The sequence below is a fragment of the Protopterus annectens genome, chromosome 13.part0 (assembly GCF_019279795.1).
Source record: "Protopterus annectens isolate FY-2018-M chromosome 13.part0, PAN1.0, whole genome shotgun sequence".
NCBI lineage: Eukaryota > Metazoa > Chordata > Ceratodontiformes > Protopteridae > Protopterus > Protopterus annectens.
In genome coordinates this window covers 260,082,752-260,105,360 of record NC_056747.1, presented here as the reverse complement: position 1 = coordinate 260,105,360, position 22,609 = coordinate 260,082,752, and the positions used below count along the sequence as shown (strand labels likewise).

Here is a 22,609-nt window from a genome sequence, read left to right as displayed (position 1 = left end):
TTTCACTGAAGAGCAAAAAAATATATATATATGTTGTTCCTTCTACTGGCATAACCACCAAGTGGCCAAATGCATGACATAACCCCCCCCCCCCTCCTGTCTCAGCCATTTTATTGAATAAAAAGTACTTTTCAACTGTAGAAAACTGCTTGCTATAAATTATACCAAAAAGTTAAGTTTATACCCTGTCTACCCAGAGCACAGAGCACTATAAACACTTTAGTTTAGTTTACAAAAAAAAAAAAAGAAAAAGATTTTCTTTTTTTACCTTTAAACTGTAGCAAACGCTTGCGACAATGCAGCAAGCAGTTGCTACAGTTTAGACCACACAGAATGCTGTAGCACTCAGGTTTGACTGCAAATACAACACTGGCTTTTAAAACTCAGTACTGCATAAAGGAGAGATCTGGAAAGGCTGATTGTACTCCCCCCCCTCCATCATTTTGTACCCATAGGAGTTGCCCCTCTCATCCTGCCCTAGCTACACTACTGAAGCAGAGATCCTACAGAGGTATTAGAGATATTTTGGAAATTTTATGAACATTTGTAATAAGCAAAAGAATTGGGAAACCAATGAAAGATACAAATGGAAATACTTAATAAAAGACTTGACTATGCCAAGGTTAGCAGAAAATGAGTCTCAAAAAATAACAGCTATGCTAGGAAGGGATGAAATAAAATGACAATATATAATCAATCAACAGGAAGTCTTCAGGAACAGATGGCATTGTTGTGAAAGTTTGGAAGTTAGTGGGGAAGAAAGTGATACGATCCGGAATATTTTAACAATATTTTAAAAGGAGGGATAGAACCAACATCTTGTCAGAAAGTAATGGTGGCAGTATTACCCCAAAAGGGTAAAGAGCCTTCAGCCCCAGCTTCATACAGACCCATTTCAATTTTAAACCATGACTATTAAGTGTTTGTCTATACAAGCTAACAGAATGGCAAAGGTGTTGCCAAAATTGATACATCTCGATCAATGTGGTTTTGTGGAGGGGATGCAAATGTTTGACTTCATTAGACAAATAATGATCCAGAGAGAAACAGGACACAAGACGACATTGTATCAAGACCCACCAACAATAGCAAAAAAGTATTCTATAGTCAGGTGTGACTTTCGGAGTGTGGCAATGGCAGCACTTGCATTTCCTGATAGAATAATTGAATTAAATAGGAAGACATATAAAGAGTCCAAAGCAACAAGTAAGGTGGGAAGGTTTCTCTCTGACCACCTTTGTGTGAACAGAGGAACCAGGCAGGGGTGTCCTCTTTCCCCTTTGACATTTTCCTTTATGCTTAAACCCATTGGCAAATAAAATAAGGGACACACACGACTAAATGATACAACTGTTATGGTAATCAAAAGAGATTAGCTTTACTCAATTATTATTTTCAGTTGATAAATTCAGAAAATGATATTTCATTGTTGTGGAACATTTTGAGATAGTTTCATGTCTTTCTCAGATATAAAATAAATGAAGTTAAAACAATGGCTATAGCAATATATGTACTAGCACATTAATTAGTTTAGCAATACACATTTAACATTACACAATAAGATGAAGGATTCAGGTGTTTGGATTAAAAAGGATTCTATTATGGCAACTAAATACATGTGGGAAGAGACTAAACAAAAGATAATATAAAAATTGAGATGTTGAAAGCTCGACTATAGATATGGATAGCAAGATAAAAGCAGTGAAAATGTTTCTAAGTCCCTTTAGTTTTATTTTCACAATGGGTGTATTTTTACCAACCAGAAGAGAAATTGTGAACCATAATTAATAAAGACTTGAAGGGATTTATTTGGGATAGAAAGAGAAGAGTTAAGTGGGATATGATGTTTTCACCTCACAAAACAAGGCTGTTTAGGATTACCCGATTTGAAGGGATACATTAGAGCTACGTGGTTAAGGCTCATTAACATAACACAAGCAAAAAAATATATAAATGCATGTGGAAAGGAATGATAATGCAACACGGGGAGTTCAAGAAATAATGAGAGAGTAGGATTTCCAGTGCAGAACCTCGAGGAGAACAGCTATACAGAATATTGTATTCATAAACCAGTGGAAAGTATTATAAGGACTAAGCTAACATGAGAATGGAGGGTGGAGATTTTACCAATAGGAATGACTGCAAGTAACAGCATAGAAAATAGGCAAGAGGGGCCTGGAATTTACTGGAGAAAATTAGCAAAGGAACCAAGGCATTATAACAGAGACAGTTGACAAGTTGGATACTGTTACAGTGGTATTCAATTCAGGGAGAGAGAGAGAAGCATGAATTGGCAGATTTTGTTTCAGAAGGTTGGTAGGGTTTTGATGTTTTTATTACAGCCACAGACCAGGACATTTTCAAACCGGGGTTGGAAGAACTGGGGTGAGAGACTGTGGTATTTAGCAACAGCCAAAAATGGTACGGTTGACTTTCGCTTTTAAATTATTAATGTGCATGAATGTTCTTAAACAAGGGTCTAGTATTACACCCGGTTATTTGAAAGGAGTAACAGTTCAGCTGGGTGAGAGTTATAGGTTATGGGGAAAGGAAAGTGGTAGAAGTTTGCTTAGCTTATGTGGAATACAGAATAATGTTACTTTAGACTTACAGTTCATACTTACAGTTCATAAGTTGTTTGTTAAGTAGTCATAGCTGTAGGTTATTAAGGCTATGAGATGAAGTTCTTGTAAAATAGTATTGTAGTTGGAGGAGTGGTTGGAGATAATGTCATCAGAGCAGTGTACAATGTCAGTAGTTCTAACATTTCTGCCAAATTCCTGACTATGATCCAGGTGACCACAGTCTGAACAGTACCTGGGACACCTGCTTGAAGCTAAATGGGAAGAAGTGGAATGATAAGGTATTACCTGCTCTCTTCCAAGGGGAGAGTCTGGGGATATGTTGGAAGTCTTATTTCATGAGCCTTTATGGTGCTACCAGAGCTGTGAAGAGTGACAGTACTGCACTAGTAAGAGAGATGAGTAACCATACAGGAGGGGGCATCTCCCCTTGCTGCACCACTGCAAGCCCACCTGGGTGATGTAAGCTCAGCACACCAGTGGAGGCAGGGCTTAAATGGAGGGGAAAAAAAGGTCTGCAATATGACAGTCCTGGCTTCACAGCTCCTCTCTCTCTCTGTCTGCCATGTGGGCATTCACAGTCCAATGGCTGAAAAGGTATTCGCACCTACAGAGAAGAGACCCACCCAGAAAAGGGGATGCATACAGACTACCCCCAAGATGCAGTGAGCCTAAGGTGAGAAGGAGCAACAGGGAAGGCTAAGGCACAAAGTTACTGGTAACCAAGGAAAAAAGGAATACAAAAGTACTTCAGTGCAAAGTGCTGATGGTCAACTACACAGTTATTACTGAGCCATAGAGAGAAAGAGAGAATTTCTACACCTACTTCACTGTTGATTATTACCACTGACGGCAAGCTTCCTATTGTGACACTCAAAGACTCTTCCCAATTAGAAGGGAGGACATTAAGTGAGAATTCACAAAAAACAACCAAGAGCAATTGTGCTGTGGAAACATGAACAGCCAAGATCATTTTGTAGGAAAACTTAAGATGGTAAAGTGCTGAAATAAAAAACAAGAAATATACGCAAGATACCTATGAAACACAATATTGCCCAAGACACATTGGCCAACTTGGAGATGGTCAGTGAAGTGCCTGAGAGGTATGAGAAAATCTGTCACAAACTAACATCACATTTTCTTTCATCAGAGTCCAGGTCTGCCTTCAACTCAAGGTAAGACAAATATAACTGTGTTCCCCAATGCCAAAAATATATGTCAGATAAGAAAGATGTTTGACAGTCCCTGCTCAACATACTGCTAGTTTATGAACTGATGTTTCACTAAAAACATTTAATGCTTTTGAAATATAAAACTGTCTAATTTCAATGAGAAAGTTAAATTGCAATCAATGAGTATTTGTATGTGAAAATAAAAGTACACACATACATTTAAATGTAATGTGACTGTCCACTTCAAAATTGTTTAATTTTGTTCTTTGAAAAGAAAAATAACATACATTAAGGCTTCTTTAAGAATTCCATACCTTTTACAGTTTCAGAGTACCTGGGTGTATTCAATCATTTGACCTGGTCTTCCATAATAATTTACAGTCTGAGAAATAAAGCAAGTCAGCTGGCAACACATCACCTTTATGCCTATCTTTGTATTTTGTTAAAGAACTCAGATGTTACATTTGGCAAAAAAGACTGAGTATGGAAAGAAGGAAGTCAAGACTGCCATTACAGCGCAAACTTCTGTGTAAAGTAAACGAAGAAAATAAAGTGAAAGAAAGTCACAGCGGTTTTCAAGAGTGATGTCACAGCAAAGTGAACAGAAGAGAAGTCACGGAGAACATGTATGGAAATGTGCGCAGGTGAAAGGCCAGTATCAGATAAAGCAGACAGAAGCAGGAAAACAGGCTAGGACAACCCAAAGAAGTAACACGGAGACAGCATCAAATTCTTTTGAGAATAGAGCTCAAGTCTTTCACACATATTATGCGAAGCAAAAAAAAAGGCAGAACAAGACTTAAAGATAAAAGAATGCAGGCAGAAAGTGGCAAGGATGAAGAGCGTGTACCCCTACTTACCAGTCTGTTTATAAAAGAATGGGTTCTGAATGACTTCTAATAAAAAAAAACAAGAAAAGCAACTATGGATGAGTGAACCAATGAACTGCCCTAAAACTCTAATCTCTCTAATAAATAAAAGGAGGATGGAACAGTCAGTACCAGAGGACTAGTCATTTCTATTTATTGTATTATTATTATTGTGGTCTTTTGGACAGAAGAAAAGCTACAACTATTCTCAGTTTCCCTCACTATGCTCCTTCCAACTTAGCTTCTGCCTCCACAAACACCTAGACAACATTCAAATCCTTTCAAATCGCATATTTAGATGTATTTGAAAATTACCAAAATGCCACTCTAAGGCATTTTAGGGATACATGCACGCTCATAAGAAACATTCTAATGTTCTTTTTCCTGACAATCTTAAGTATCCTAAAATCTGAGCTTTTTTCTCACCTTTCTTAAAAATGTCACAAGGTTGACATCCTGCTTTCTCTGATCTCACTCCAAAGAACCACAAACTATTTTTGTTCTTCTCTTACCATTGAATACATCATTGTGAGTTATATTCTTCTCTTACAGTTGTTTATTTTATTGTGAGCATTACTGATCTTCTGTTTTATTACATAGTCTGTTGAGCTTTTCTCTTGGGGCTGCCACTTAAAATGGGTTCGGACTTTCAGGATAAACAAATGTCAATCAATTAAACAAAATTAGTCTCATCTGATGATTCTTTCATAGTACTTAGACACATACCTTTCAACTGCTATGATTTAGCCATAGAGCTATGAGGGTCTATATTACATCATCGAACGCTTAAAAAAGCGAACGCTGACTGATCGACCTAATTTAAGCAAAAGCTTACAATCTTGAATTGTCAGATCAGCGATTGTTTTCCCAAGGAAAAAAAATTGCTGATCCAAAACACATACACACAACACAAGCACACCAAACAAACAGAAATCCACACACTTACACCTAAAATCTGATACCTAACCCTACACTAAACTATGCACACACCACTAACTACCCACTTACCTTAACCTAACCCTAAGGTCCGTCACCATCACACACTCAACTCACCCGCTCCCTAACGCTAACTCACTTAAATCCCCCCTAACCCTCATGTCCACTCAATCACACACACACCTAACCCGAGCCCTAACACTAGCTCACCTAAATCACCCTAACACTCACATCCACACAATCGCACACTTACCTGAATCCGACCGGTAACTTTCCACTATAACACTGAAAATACCGAAGCAACAGAAACGGACAACCAAATTCTTTCCCTAGGAAAAAAATCGAGTTTCTGCTGCTTCGATATTTTGCAGTTTCGCGAAAATAAGTTAGATCAACCAGCGTTCGCTTTTTTAAGCATTCGAGGATATAATATAGACCCAGCTAAGATTTTGGCCCTCCTATTTAGCCTCTCTCCTCACAAAATGATGTTAATCAAAAATCAGACCGGTTTATGATTACATACAGTATTAAATATCACTAACTGCAAGGGGTCTAGTATACCAAAAACTTCTACTATAAAAAAAATAAGTGCTCCTCTTTCTGACCCTTTACTATGATTTTTAAAAAACAATGCTATGACAAACCTACTTATTTCTTACCTACACCCTTATACCACTGTGCGTACTGTACATGTCCCTATATCCATCCTCCTTGTACCACCCCTGATGATACAAGGGATAAAGAAGATAGAATAAATTACCATACAACTGTCACTTTCCATTAATTATTTAATTCTGTGCAATTACATATACTTAATTCAACTCACTTATTTTTCAAATAGTCAGAGACATACCATAACAAATGCACTTTGACAACTACTTAGTTATTTCTGTTGACTTAAACCTTGGAAACTGAATATAAAAAGTACTAGAAATATGTGTAACATTCTGTCCGTTTCTACTTTTGCCTATTTAAGTTATGTCTTTGTAACTTATGTCTGGTGCTACTTCTGTTTTCTGCAATATTGCTGTTCTCCTGGGCTGTGGCTGAAATGGGTTTTGGGATCAGTCCACTACCCAGGCGACCTATCAGTAAGTAAACATATAAACACTGTAGGGCCATTAGAAGTGCCTGTACCTTCTTCACACCTGCTGTCCCATTGCTGGTACTGACAACTGTTCCTTTTTCAGCATCCTTCTTCACCAGAGTAAGGTAGTAACCAGTGCCAAGCTGTGTCTTCAGGAACAGGGAGGTGCCACAACAGCAAAGCCTCCCATGAGATATAATTGCGATTCTGTCCCCTAGCAGGTCTGCTTCATCCATGTAATGTGTGGAAAGAATTACAGTACGATCTAATGAGTACAACAAAAAATAAAATTAACACTAGTTCTGACAAAAAACAAAATTTTCAAGTTATACTTTTTGACAGACTAGCATATTGTTATGCAGATTTTTAGTAGTACATTTTACAAGCTCTATCATAGCATTCACAAAAAGAAAGAAAGACACTGGAGGCTTTATCCCTGTAATCAGTTTCACACAGACTCTATAACTTGATGGGTATTCACAAATTCACTCCTTTTTATGGTTGGCCTAGACTTCCATGAAAAAAAAAGAAAGGACTGAGGTTGAGTACTGGCAAGGTGGGAATGGGCTCGCAGTTCAGTTACCTTATAACTCCTATGATCTTATGAAGCATGATTCATGTCAGGCCATGGTCAGGACACTTAGTATCTATTACAGTATATAACAGAATTTGAGAATTCTAACTGCCAAAATTTTGATATGGATATTCCTTTTTCATACTAGCTATCTTGACTATAAATAAATTCATTGTCTGATCTTTTATATTACAGCATTCCAATTTCAATCAACTGCAGGACAACATTCTACCACAACAAGACATAACAGAACCAAGTAGGGCTGGCACATGTTATTTCTGCAATTCCTCCAAATAAATTACTTTTTTATACACTTAAAAATGGTTGACTTTCCCATTTTACAACTTAGAACCATAGATGTCCTTCTCTTCCATGTTGCAGTATTCGTAACATGAGGGACATTCCTCTTGGCGACCTGAACATCCAGTCAGTATACCAAAGACTTAAGCTACTGCAAGGTATGTGCAACACTACACATAGTACAGCTGAGTGTTGGCCATAACGGTGACATCTGCACGTACCACTCTCAGAACTGTATGCCCCAGTCAGAACATCAGCCCTAGGATAAGAGATAAGGAAATTTTTTAAGGTAGAATCCAAGGAAGAGCATGCAGCAACGGGGAAGGAGGGTGGGATAGAATATTGCAACATGAAAGAGAAACATCTATGGTTATGTTAAAATCTTACACAACTATTCTATGTCCTTTTCCAGTGCTGCAGTATTCATAACATGAGGAAGAATAGCAAATCTCATGAATGCGAAAGGAGGAAGAAACACAAGAAGTCTCCACAAAGCCATGCAGAATTACTCTAGCAAATACTGCTCTGGACCTGGAAATGGAATCTAGTTTATAGTGTTTAGTAAAGGTACGGACAGAGGACCGAGTAGCTGCCTCCAGGATGGAAGCAGTGTCCTGTCCATTAAAGAAGGCTCCAGATGAAGCCACAGCTCTGGTTGAATGTGCTTTAACAGAGAAAGACAGATTTCCCCCCGAGAAAGAGTAATAGCTTTAGCAGCCCAAGTGCAAATAATCTGTTTAGTAACAGCTTTACCCAGTGCCCTGGGTTAAAAAGAAATTAACAATTGCTCAAAATTTTCTAATGGATATGGTTTTGTCCAAGTAAAATCTAAATAGTCTGCGTACATGCAGCACCTTCTCACTGGAGTTTTGAGGTGAAGGAAAGAATGTGGGTAAATGAATAGTTTGATTAAGGGGCAAGTCATTAACTACTTTAGGCATGAAGGAAGGATTGATACGAAAGGATACCCTATCCCTGTGGAAAATCAGAAAGGGTTGAGATGCCATTAAAGCTTGGAGTTCTGACACTTGCCTAGCAGAAGTGATAGCTTCCAGTAAAACAGTCTTCCAAGTGCAAAATTTTGGGGAAGCAGCAGCAGTAAGTTCAAAAGGTGCTTGGGTCAGTTTTTTCATAACAAACTTTAGGTCCCAAGGAGGTGGGACAGGTTTCCTTGGAAGCCTAATGTATAGGATGCGTTAAGAAAAGTTTGACCTCTAATCAAGAGGCTAGGGGAGGAGACAAAGGTAGACATGCTGAAATGGCTGATGGGCTTTAACTGAAGAATAGGCCAGTCCATCTTTAAGCAGTTCACATAAGTAAGAAAGGACAAGGGGAGTATCCACGGAAAATGGATATAGCATCTTAAGACACCAGATTGAGAACCTCTTCCATTTGGGTAAGTAGGATTTCCTTGTAGTATGTTTCCTGGTCTCACGCAGGACAAGAAGCACATCCTCAAAAAAAAGGTGACTGAAAGGGATCAGAAGTCTATCACCCACAAGGTCAGATTCAGTGTTGTTAAATGTGGATGAATGAAAGATCCCTTGTCTTGCGTGAGTAGATCTACCCTGTGAGGTAACTTGTGATTGCCCTTGGTTAAATGTAGAAGAGGGAACCCAATACTGACTTGGCCAAAAGGGGGTCACGAGCAAGATTTTTTGTTTGTCTTTCTGAATCTTCAGAAGGACCTTCTGAATACGGGGGAAGGGGGATGCATAAAGAAACATCCCCTTCCAGGAAAAAGATAAGGCACTGACTTTCCAGACCAGAGGGTGAGGGACTCTGGCACAGAACTTTGAAAGCTGTCTGCTCATAGGGAAGGCAAAGAGATCTATTTGAGGAGTACCCACCGGTGGGGAATGTCCAGAAACACATCCCTATGAATCATCTGTTCTTGGGCATGTGTCAAGGATCTCCTCACTGTGTCTGCCTGAACATTTTGAGCTGATGGAATGTAAACAGCTGTCAACATTACCTTTGCTTGCACAGCAAACTCCCAGGCTTTGACTGCTAACCTGCAGAGTAGCCAAGATTTTGACACCTCTGCTTGTTTACATACCAGCGATGTTGGTCTGTGAACTGTTTCACAGGACCTGGAAGAAGGGAAGCCCTGAAAGCTTGAAGGGCCAGGATCAGAGCCCTCATCTCCTTGATGCTGATGTGTTACTTCCTTATGGAGGGAGACCACAGACCTTGTACCTTGAGGCATCCCATAGTTCTCCCTACCCCAAATCTGAAGCATCTGTGAACAGTTCTTGAACTGGAGGCAATGGTTGCAAGGAGAGTTCTGGGTTCTGGGAGATTTTTTTTGAATCCACCAAAGTAATTCTTTCTTCAGGCATGGCAGAAGTGGTAAAACAAATTCTAAGAGATGAGCAGGCTGTGAACAGAAGGTTTTTAAGTACCACTGGATTTTCTACACGTGAAACCAGGATATGAATAGCACTGGTATAACAGAAGCCATGTACTATAGCATCCTTAGAAATTCCCTGGCGGTCAGAGAGGGCAATGGAAGCAACTGCAGGAAGTAGTTTTTCAGAGAATGCATCTTTTGTGGTGGAAGAAAGGCCATCTTAAGGTCTGTCTATTCTGCAACCTAGGAAAACCTGGTCTTGAGAGGGAGTTATGGACGACTTGCTGTAGTTGAGAGTGAACCCCAGGCTGTGGAGTATGGAGGTGGTGGTTTGAAGGTTCTGTTGCAAGGTATCTGGATGTTCTGCTTGAGTAAGCAGATCGTCCAGGTAAGGGTAAATGAGAATACCCTGGAGTCTGGAAAAGGCAATAACAGTAGCCAGGCACTTTAATACCCTTGGAGCCATAGTGAGTCCAAAGGGCAAAGCACAGAACTGAAAATGAGAGGAAGCAACAGAAAACCGTAAAAACTTCCTGTATAGAGGGTGGATGGGGATGTGGAGGTAAGCATCCTTTATGTCTAAGGAGACCAGGTAAGCTTGAGGAAGCAGAAGTCTGCAGGGTGAAAATCCTGAAGGAAGATACACAAAGGAAAAAATAGAGTTGGGACAAGTTTAAGATTGGTCTCAAGGGCCATCTTTCCTGGGAACAAGAAACATTCTGGAATAGAACCCTCTTCCTCTTTTGGAAGTGAGAGCCTCCTGAATGATGCCTTGTGATTTCAAGCCTTGAATGACTTGAGGGAAAAGGTGGATCTGAAACTTTGGTGGCTGTGGAATTCCCATGAAAGTTGGAACAGTTATCCAACTCATGTAATAACTCTTTTGAGCAATAGACAGGACCCAGCTGTCTGTGGAAATGCATGTCCAATTTGACAGGAATGAGAAAGGTGCTCGGAAAGGGAATTTCTGAGAGCATTGCCAGGGAAAGTGATGCCAGGTAGTCACAGACTACCTGGCATGTCTGGAAAGGGAGTCTTCTAAGCAGAGGAAGACTGGGACCTAGGAGGTGTCTGCCTGCATGTGGTCTTCCTATGTTTTGGGAAGGAGTACAAGTCTTCCTTCTTGCAAAATTTGCTTTTGAGGGGAGTTCCTGTGAAACTTAGGAAGAGGGGAGACAAGGATGTGTTTAAGCTCCTGGAGTTCCTTCCCTTTCTCTTGAACGGCTTTGAAAAGTGCTGCAGCATTAGAACCAAACACGACAACATTGTCCAAAGGAGCATCCATGCTCTTTGCTTTGAAGTCCTCAGGCAAAGGCTGTAATCTCAACCAGGAAAATCTCCTGATGCCAGAAACTGAGGCAGCTGATCTTGCACAGACATCTGCAGCACCATAACTGCATTTTATGGAATGTCTAGGTACCTGGGACAAGATCCCCAAAAGGGAAGAAAGTTGGAGTTTTGCTGCAGAGTCTGGAAGATTTGCCAGCAATTTAGTGGCTTGCGAAAGTAAAGCCAGAACATACTTGGACATTTGTGCCTGGTAATTAATGGCCCGAGTAAAAGAGGTGTATAACTTCTTCCCAATTATTTTCATCATCTTGCTGTCTTTATCAGAGGGAATAAGATTGGTGGAGGGCAGTAATTTTGAAGTTTCATCAGCACATAAGGAGATGACAGCAGGGTCGACAACAGGGCATTTATACAAATAGCTGCTGTCCTCAGGAACCTTACAGGACCTGTCTGGTCCCTTCAGTGCTGGAGGGTGAGAATCAGAGTACTTAGATGCAGCTAGAAAAGCATCTTGAAATGATGGCAAAACAGGCAGGATGGCTGAAGGAGCAGGACAATCGGTTTGCAAGAGGTTATACCACCTCTTCTGGACCTCTGAGACTTGAGAACTTTCCCATTTGAAAAACTCTCTCATTTTAGACAGAGTTTCTCCAAAGGAGATATCCTCTACTGGATAGTCCCCTCTTGGGGGAGGGGGGTCCACATCATGAGAAGCATATTCCAAGGGAGACTATTTGAGTGGAACACATTAGGGATTCATCTGAAGAGGAATCATCATCATCAGATGCTTCTGATTTTTGAGGATGGATGGGGGGAGGCAGTGGTTGCTGTGGTAGGTGGTGTCAAGGAAGAAGGCCTAAGTGCCAGAAAGGTATTCAAGATCCCATGAGAGAAGGCCTGCCAGTCAGGAAATGGCTCCCAAGTGGAGAAAGCATGTTTTTGTTTTCTCTTAAGTGGAAGCCCTACCCTAGTCTGGGAAGGACGTGCAGACATAGGACTTGACTCCAGATCAGATGTTGGGACAACCTCGATGAAAGGGACAGGAGAGGTACTGTGCAGAATGTTGGAAGAAGTGAGCTGTCGTTCCCCCATACCATCTAAACGGGATGTCTGCAAGACCTCTGTGGATGTGCTGTGGAAACATTCCCTAGCGGCTTCCAGAGTAGTACTGCAGAAGGGAGACCCGAAACAATATTTGCCTCTGCGTCTTCACTGGCCTTGAGAGGGATGTCCAGGACCAGAAGTGCAGCCAAAGATTCAGCCCTTACCTTTTTAACCTTTTTCTTTAGGGGCTCACCTGATGGACCAGCAGTAACCTCCATACCCAATGCTAGCCTCTTAAATCTCTGGTTTTCTTCATAAATGTTAGGGCAGACAGACTGTAGACAGTTTTTGGGACAAATGCCTGACAGATGACACAGGCCTTGCAGTCATTATCAGACCCCAAACAAAAAAGACACTGGTCGTTGTTGTCTGTGTGGAATCCATATTTCACAAAGGCACTTGCCCTTCTTGGATGGCATTAACCTCTAGCAAACATGCAGTAGAAAAGAGCACAAGATTTTCCCCAATGAGGCACTTATCTAAAAGAATGACAACTCTCGGCGATCAGATGGACAGCTGGATCTGTTGTTCGGACTGGCGGCAGAAAAGCTCAGAGGATAGTACGCGCAAATGTCACTTTTATGGCCAATGCTCAGCTGTACTATGAGCAACATCACACGTACCTTGCAGTAGCTTAAGACTTTGGTATACTGGCCAGAAGTTCAGGTTGCCTAGGTGGAATCTCCCTCATGTTATAATGTTGTTAACACTGGAAAAGAAGGACATCGCGAGTTCTAATTTCTCTTAGAAAAAGAATGGCTTACCCAACTGGACTGTGAGAATACCTTGTTACAGGGTCCTCATGCCACTTTGGGGAATGAAATGACAATTTAGTGGTTGCTAGTTGGGTAAAACAGAGCAGCCATTTTCTATTGGCTCTGGCTGTAACAGGCAACTTGTGCCTAAGACCACTTGAACAAGACTGAAATAATAACAATTGTGGATGGCCTTGGACAGGTGCAAGTGCATTCTTCTGTTTGTTAGCCCCACTGCAATGGTTAAAATTAGAGTTAGCATGCGTAATATGTGCTAACCTTGTACTTAACTCTAACAATACACCTTACCTTAAAAACCCTTTCCTTAAAACTAGTACTAATCAGACAAATTGGAGGTTAGCTGTATAAATGGTGTTAGCGTAAAGATTGCAAAAGGAAATGGTTTTCCTTTTGCAATGTTTTACAGATTTGATATTAAGGGTTTTTGATATAGCAGTGTCAGTGGTGCTTCAGATACTGCAACTATCTTTGGTGCCAATAGCTGTGGGTTCTATTACCACACCAGACATACTGATTGACACTGCAGTGCAGCATAAGGTGGGTGCTACACTCCTGAATGTGCCAATCCTTTGGATAAGATGTTAAAATGAGGCCCCACACCTGCTTGTGTTGGTGGTAGCTCATGAGAATGAAAAAGATCCCATGGCACTTACCAAAAAAAATGTAGTGGTGCTTTATTAAAATTTCAGTTCATTTTATATCGCATAAAAATGAAATAATTTATTTACACACAATTTTTGTTTTACATTCATACTTAAAATTATTTATAAGTTACCAACACAAAAGGAAAAGTTAAACAGAAGAAAGCTCAGTTTAAGATCTTACCATAGCAGTAAATGTCCTACTTCTCACTGTTGCAGTGTTCTTTAACCTCGTGATAACCTGCTGAAGGTAGCCTAATGTGTAGCCAGTATACCAAAGCCTTTATACCTTCCAGGAGTCATACATCATTGTCCTATGTGCAAGGCATATGGTATATACATGATGTATAAATGCCTAATCCTTAGAACTGAAATACTCCAGGAGAACCTTAGAGAAAGCAATAATGTGCCCATCCAGGAAGGGAAAGGAGATAAGGATGGAAGAGGAAACCCTTGGCCAGAATTAGGCCAATAGAAAGTAACAGGAGGCAGGGGGGAGGGACAGAATACTGTAACAGTGAGAAGTAGGACATTTAGTGTTATGGTAAGATCTCATACAACTGTACTATATCCTTCAATTTCACTGGTTCCATATTTTTTTTACTCTTGGGAGAGTACAAAATCTACTGGAAAGTAAGGGGAGGAGGAAGGCACAAATGAGCCCTGCACAAACCCATGAAGGAGTATAGACAGAAGACCAAGTAGCAGCTTCTGTGGTGGACCTAGTATCCAGACCCTTGAAAAAAAACCCAGAAGAGGATATTGCCCTTATAAAAGGAGCAAGAACAGAAGAGAAAAGCTGCTTGCCATGAAAAAAATGGCAAAAAGAAATGGTCTTACAAATCCAGGAGGAGCTGGTTTGCTTCGACATTGCTAAACACAATTTCTGGGCATGAAAGGAAACAAAGTTGCTCAGATTTCCTGATGCTTTTTGTCTGATCAAGTAATGTCTGAGCTATGTAAATCCACGGTGAAGGGACTGATTCAAGGACAAATCATTAACCAGTTTGGACATAAAAGCAGGATTGGTATGAACAGACACCCTGTCCTTGTGAAAAGCCAAAAAAGGAGGAACGTCCATAAGCGCTTGGAGTTCACAGCCCCTCTTGACAAAACAGGCACCAACAATACTATCTTCTAAGTACAATCTTGCAGGGAAGAAAAGACAGGTTCAAAGGTGGACTGAGAAGAGAAATAGAGGAAAAGGCTTTCTTGGAGGCCTGATACAAAGGACACCTTTCAGAAATTGACTGACTTCAAAACTAGAAACCAAAGGTAGGCAGACAGGCAGAAAAGTCTGATAAATGAAGTTTAACAAAGGAAAATGCCAAACCAGCATTGAGCAACTCACACAAATAAGAAGGACCATAGGGACACCCACAGAAAAAGGTCCATGTTATGCTTGAGACACAAAATAAAAAAAATCTCTTCTATTTAGCCACATAGGATTTTCCAATAATGGGTTTTCTGGCCTTCTGCAAAACTTAAAGCATGTCCTCAGAAAATTGGTACTTGAAAGGAATCAAAATGCTATCACCCAAAGTGTAAGCTGAGGTGTGGACTAGTGAGGGTCAATGAGAGATCTCTTGCCTAGTGTGAGAAGATACATCCTGTGATGTAATGCAATGACTGCCACTGGCCAGGTGAAATAAGAGAGAGAACCAGTGCTATCTGGACCACAAGGGAGTCATCAGCCAGATTTTGGGCGTGACCCACATGATCTTGTGCAGGACCCTAGGTAGTTGAAGGGGTGAATAGGTATACAGAAACATCCACTGGCAAGAAAAACACATGGCATCCACTCTCCAAGCCCAAGGGCTTGGCTATCTGGAACAAAATTGGGGAAGTTGTCTGTTCAGAGGAGAGGCCTACCTAAGGAGTACCCAACCAATCTACAATGTCCCAAAACACCTCCTTGTCAAACATCCATATGTAAGGATGTGCCTATGTCCTGCTCAGACAATCTGCCACTAGATTGTGTCCTGAAGGGATGCAAACCACTTTGAAGAACCAAGTGATGGCAGACTGCAAAATCCCAAGCCTGAAGAGCAAGTACCAAAAAGGAAAGATTTTTTGCTCCCTTGATTGTTGATGTACCACATGACTGTGGTATTAAGTGAAAGGCCAACGAGGTAGGAGTAGAGTCTTCATCTGTTTGATACTGATATGGTCTATCATCTGTTGATGGGACCAAAGACTCTGGACTTTCAAGTTGTTGGAGGAGGCTCCCAAATCATAATTGGAAGCATCCATGTAAAGCTCCTAAGTAGGGAGAGGAACGTGAAAAGGCAGACCTTGATTTAGAGAAATTTGATGAATCCACCAGCAAAGTTCAATCTTGAGACTAGGTAAGAGACGGATCAAACACTCCAAAGGGTAGCAGTGCTGGAGCCAAAGAGTCTTGAGATACCATTGACATTTCCTCATGTTGAGCTTGGCAAAAGGAACCAAGGCACAAGTGGATGCCATGTATCCCGGATTTTTCAGAGAAATTCCTTTGCAGGAAGGACTGGAACAGGAAGAGGAGACTGGAAAGAAACAGCCAATGAGAGGACGGGGGGGGGGACCAGCCAACACTGGGATGGTCTGCAATCTGGAAAACAAAACCATTTTGGTCCTGGTAGGGAATTATCACAGACTTTTTGAGATTGAGTGAACCCCACACTGCACAGAAGCATAGTGAAGTGTAGATTTTGAAACAGGAGCTGTTGAGGGGGGGCTTGAATTAGAATGTAATCTAAATAAAGGAATATCTGAATTCTCTGAAGTCTACAGAAAGCTACCACAGGGAACTGTCATTTGATAAATACCTTTAGAGCTGTAGAAAGACCAAAAGACAAAACAGGGAACTGATAATCAGAGGAAGAAATAGAGAAACATAAAAACTTCCTGAAGAAAGGGTGAATAGGGATATTGTGGCAAGCATCCTTCATATCCAGAGAAACCAGAAAAGCTTCAGGAAGAAAAAGAGGGAAAATGTCCAAAGAGATAACATCCTGAAGGAAGGACCCTTAGAACGGGCATCCATGAACCCTTCTAGTGGGAACCAGGGACATTCTGGAATAAAACCTGCTGAGACAAGGGAACAGGTTGGATGGTTCCTTGTTCCACCAAATCCTGTAGAACCAATGGAAAATGAGGAAGATGGCAAGGAAGAGGCTGAAAAAGCCCAGAAAATGGAGGAAGGGACTTGCAAACCATAAAATAACCACATCGGATGATGGAAAGTACTCAGGCATCTGTGGTTATCTGCTGCCAAACAGGGCAGGACAAGGAAAGACAGAAAAGAAAAGGGTTAGCTTGAGGGACAGAAGAATATGGCTGAGGGGAAAGACTACATGTCAGACAAAGGCAGATTTGTCAGGAAAGCAAGTTTTTTAGTATGTTGTCTAGGCTGCCTATGGAACAAAAGAAAATTTTGATGGATAGTTTCTCTGAAACTTGTGCACAAACAAAAACCTTTGCTTCAGGTCTTGCATAACCTTGCCCTTTTCCTGAAGGATTTTAAACAAGTTTGCAGCAGCACTGCCAACAATATTTTAGTCATCTGGGGAGAATCTAAAAGTTTGGCCTTAATGCTCTCAGGTAAGGCTTGAAGGTGCAATCAAGTTTACATGCTCATGACAGAACCAGATGCAGCTGTCCTAGTAGAGGCATCAGCTGCATCATAGCTGCATTTAATAGAATGGCGAGTTACCCGAGAGACAGAACTCAGAAGAGAAAGAACAGAAGTTTACTGTACGAATCACGAATATTAGTCAGCCCCCTCAACCAGCTGGGACAGAAGAGCCAGGACATATCTAGTCATGTGGGTCTGATAATTAAATGGCCCTAAAAGCCAAAGTAGCAAAAATATACACATTCCCCCATACCTCTCCATAGCATGGCTGCCCTTGTCAGAAGGTAAAAGCTTGGAAGAGGAAAATAGTTTGGATGGCTTATCTGTGGATATGGAAACAACAAGATCAGATGAAGGATTTGTATAAAAGTATTTGTGATCACCAAGAACTTTATAAAATCTGTCTGGCTTCTTAGAGGCAAGAGGTTGAGAGTCAGGAGCCAGAGAAACCATCATAAATGTATCCAAAAGGGCAGCTAAGACAGGAGGGAATGCAAAGGGTCTGGATGAGTTTATTTGAGACATCTGTTCTGAACCTCAGAAATCTGGGAACAGTCCCACTTAAAGTGTTCCAGCATAAAGACCACTATATACCCAAATGGTAATCCTTCAATAGGAGAGTCAGGGGACAAAGAATCTTCCTAATCAGGCCCCAGGGACAGAGAAGAGTGGATATGTGAGGAATGTACCAAAGATTCTTCACCAGAATCCAACTCTCTATCAAAAGAATCAGAATCCTGACGCTTCTTAGAAGGGATGGAAGAGCAGGGAGCAGAAGTACGAACAGACAAACCTTGTGTGGGTTTCAGGACCATATGAGCATTAAATAGTCCTTGGGTAAAGTCATGACACTCTCTGTGAGGATCCTTAGCCACAGTAGCTACATATTTGTTTTTTTTTAAGAATATCTGCTTAAACAAATCTAGACTGTTCAACCCCCTGCCTAGATTCAATGAGGGTAGCAGGTACCTCTTCCCTAAATAAAATTTGTAGAATCCCCTAGGCCCCTCAGATATAATCAATTGTGTTTCTTCCTCTAAATGTGTACTAGACATATGCACAGCCTCGGTGGATATGAGAACACAGGTTCATGTTGATCTCCAGCCACAGACGAGGGATCAGACGGCAACACGAGATAGTGCTCAGGTTCTTCACCCAACCCAAGAGACAGATGTCCTATGAAGGATGGACAGCAGCTACTTTAGCACATGCTTTCTTAGATTTTTTTTCTTAACTTACTGCTGAATTTTGGGGCAGGTAGATTCGGCCATGATACCCTGAATCAAAAGCTTCAGACGCTGGTTTTCCAAAAATATTGAAAGGGGTGACAAACTGCTGCTTATGGAAAAACACCTGATAAATGTCACACAAATTATGGTCATGCTTAGCACCCAAACAAAAAAAGGACTTCTAGTGTCAATCTTTATGGGGAATCTGCCTCACACACTCACATTTTCCTTTCCTGGATGACAAAAATAAACAAGGAGAAAAAAAAAAGAAAGGAGGAATCGCAATGGGGCACTTATCTTTAGAAGGCTCAGATGAACCAGCTCAGTGAACAGCATACAGACTGAATTCAAAGATAGCATTCAGACTGGCAGCAAATAAGTTCTAAAGATTAAGTGTCTCTGTGTACCTTATGCCTTGCACACAGGACATACATCTGATGTGCAAAGCCTTGAAGGTGAAAAGGGTTTGGTATACTAGCCAGATGTTAGGCTGTTCTTGAATGGATTTCCCAAGAGTAAAGAATATTGCAACAGTGATGAGGAAGGACATCTTACCTAAACAGTTCTACTTTTATTTATTTATGTTTGATGACCGGGGAATTCCACTGGGCCAAGAAGGGACCGTTTTCAGTGGAGGCCCGGGGAGAAAAGCTCCACAATAATTGCAAGTCACATTTCACATGTTACATAAGGACATAGCTCATACAGTTAATTAAACATTTACAGATAAGCTCCATGATATTTGCAATTGGCTTGTCACAATGTTACAAAAATGAAAGACATAATTCAATACAGAAATTTCAACATTTACATAAAGTGAATATTATAAACTCAATTGCAGGTTTAACATTTCAAAATATATAGCTACCAGCCATTAGTAGGTTAGGAAAATATGCAAGTAAAGGGTAATAGTATATTTGAGACTGGAGAGGATAGTTCAATAGATAGAGAGAAAATTAATTTTTAGTAGGGGAGGGATTGTTTTGGGTGGGATGAAGTAATATTACAGGTAGTTGAGGGGGGGGTTAAGTTGGAATGTGGCAAGGGCATTCCTATTTGGAAGAAAGATGAGAGTACCTGAGATTTGAAATTTGTATGGTTAGGTAGGTTGCGTAGGGGTGTGAGGAGAGAGTTCCACTGTTTAGCTAAGGAGTGGGACAGCAGAAGATGCCCAGGAGGTCGTGCAGGTTTGTGGACCTGAAGGAGATTTTGGTTTTTGGATCCGAGTGAGCGGTTGGGAATGTAAGGTTTTAAGGAAGTAGCGAGAGCTGGGCAGTTGGTAGGTTTAAAGATGAGCTTGTGAGCAATGGTGAGTTGTAGGTAACTGAGGTAGTTGGGTAGTTCAAGCCAGTTGAGGGTGAGGAGGGAGTGGCAGTGATGGGATGAGTTTTTTGAATTGGTTGCAAATTTGGAGAACTTGTGGTAGCAGGATTCAAGTTTGGACCAAAGGCCAAGATGGAGAATGGTGAAAAGAGGGGCACCACACATAAGAGAGGGGAGTAGGAAGGTGGATGCAAGAGTTTGATGGGTAGAGGAGCTTAGGAAGCGGTTGTGCCTGTAGAGGAGACCTAACTTTGGTGGGTTTTCTTGATTGTGGAGTGGATGTGGGTGTCTAATTTTAGTTCTTCATCAATAATGATGATGGGAAAGATTTCAAGAAGGGAGGTGTTTTGGCTCTGTATGGTGAATGTGGATTTGTCAATGATGGAGTTTTTGGTAGAAGAAAAAAAAAACATTAGTTAGGTTTTATTTGCATTTGGTGCCAGATGGTTAGACTGCATCCAGGTTTCTGTTTTGGAGAAAGCTAGTTGGGTTTTGCTAGGAGCTCGGAGGGGGAGAAGGCTGAGCAGATGATTGTTGAGTCATCTGCATATTGGATGATAGAGTAGTCTGGGATGGATTGGTGAAAGTTGTTAATGATCAGGATGAAGAGAAGAGGGCCAAGAACAGAACCTTGTGGGACACCTGTGGGTGTGGGAAGGAAGGGGGAGGTTGAAGTTTTCCATTGGACAGCTTGCTGGCGGTTGGCCAAGTAGCTGGAAAACCAGGTGATGGTGGTGTGAGAGAGGTGTAGGGTGGAAAGTTGGGATATAAATAGGGTGTGTGAGATGGTGTCAAAGGTATTTGACAGATCTAGGAATAGTGTGGGCACGAACTTGCCTGAGTCGCGTTGGAGGTTTATGGTTTCAAGAAAGGAAAGAAAGGCAGTCATGGTGCTGTGGCCAGGGTGGAAGCTGTGTTGGGTAGGGAAGATGAGATTTAGTGTTAGGTGTGCCAAGAGTTGTGCTTGTATTGTTTTCTCTAGTATTTTAGAAAGAGGGGAAAGAATAGCAATAGTCCTGAAGTTGGTGGTATCAGTATTTTTGCCACATTTGTGGAAGGGGAATGATGTAAGCATGGCACCAGATAGGAGGGGTGCATGATTCTTGTATGGATCTATTTATAAGAATAGAGATGGGATAGGCAATGCTGCCTGCAGATTGAGGAAGGTGAGTACATTGCAACAGGGTTTGAGAAGTCTTTTTATAGTGTTTGTTTGATGATTGGAGTGGTGGTTGGGGCAGGAGGGGGTGGTGGTGGAGGAGGGGGATGAGGAGGAGGCTGATAGTTTAGCTATGCAGTCTGTGAAGAATGAGTTGAACTGGCTGGCTGTTTCAAGGTTGGAGAGGTTGGGGTCTGCGCAGGGGTTTTCTTTGTTGCCAGGATGCAGCATGGATGAGATGGAGTCCCAGAAATTTTGGGGATTTGTTGAGTGCAAGGACTTGAGTTTGGAGTAGTGGGCTTTGCAGTCTTTCTTAGTTTTTTTGTGGAGTTACATAGTTGCTTATACTCTAGGAGGGTGCTAGGGTTTTTATGTTTGTGATATTGCTTCCATCTTTTATCCCTTTGGTGCAAGGCTAGTTTAGTATTTTTTGAGAACCATGGGCAGGGATTGGTTTTGATGTGTTTGGTTCAAGGGGGGGCTTGCTGATTGAGAAGGGTTAGGAGTGAGTGGTTAAAGTAGGAAATGGCATCATCTAGAGGAAGGGTTTTTAGAGGGGACCAGTCAGTATGCTTTAAGCATGTGGAGAAAGTTAGAGGGTTGAAAGAGGAGAGGTTGTGGGTTTGGATGTAGTGGTGGTGTTTATGCAGTGGAGATTGGAGATGGTTGGCAAAGGCTGGTAGGTGATCACTGAGAGGATTAGGTAATGTTCCAGCTTTGGTGATAAGGTTTGGGTGAGTTGTTAAGATCCAGTCAATGATGGTACCAGAGGTACCATCTTTATTTGGTCTGGTTGGTATTAGTTGGGAGAAGTTGTACAGTTGATTGTGTGGGATGGGGCTTCAGAGTTAATAGTGTTCCAGTTGATGTTGGTATCACAGAGTATATAGGTTTCATTTTTTATATTCGAAGAGAACCAGGACAGGATGTTTTCAAGAGTTTTGATATCACCAGGGGAAATAGAGGACAGCGATACATATGGACTTGTGGTTGTTTATTTTTAGTAAACCTATTATAATTTCAGCGTTGGCAAAGGTTGGTATTTTATTGGAATAGGGAGTTATGGTATGGGAGGAGGGGTAGATTATTTCTACTCCACTTCCTTTTTTGTGGGCTCTGTTGTGAATGATTTGAAAACTTGGTGGTAGGATTTCGCTATCTTTTATATAGGTTTTCAGCCAGGTTTCAGAAACAGCGGTAATGTCAAGGTGGTTATGGGAGAGCCAGGCATGGAGGTTAGGGATTTTGTTTTTTTAGGCTTTGTGCATTAAGTGTTGTGAGGTGAATGGACTGAGTTTGTGGGTTGAGTGGAGGGTTTGGTGAGATTGATGTTAGAGATGGGTCCAGGGTTGGGGTGGATGTCGCCAGCTAGTGAGTAGTGAGAGAGAGATGTGGTAGAATAGAAGAGTGAGGCAGTGTGTTGGGCAAGGGTAGCTTGGGTTGTGTGAGAGTACTGATTTTCTGGTACCACATTTAAGAGGGGCGTACAGGGGGGGTTTAGATTGGGAGCAGTTTTGGTTTGAAAAAATAGACTGGGTTAGAGGTAAAGAGTTCATGTGAGATGGATGAGTACGATGGAAAGTGAGGTGATGGTG

General features: G+C 41.3%; 1 protein-coding gene across 1 annotated transcript in view; it reads right to left on the bottom strand.

Annotated features, from left to right (window-relative positions):
• The window catches only part of ABCA7 (ATP binding cassette subfamily A member 7), an 882,362-nt gene that overhangs the window by 356,000 nt on the left and 503,753 nt on the right, over positions 1 to 22,609 (bottom strand). Inside the window, exon 22 of the mRNA XM_044053819.1 lies at positions 6,697 to 6,911. Coding sequence (XP_043909754.1) covers positions 6,697 to 6,911 — 215 coding nt within the window. The remainder of the gene's footprint in view (positions 1 to 6,696; positions 6,912 to 22,609) is intronic.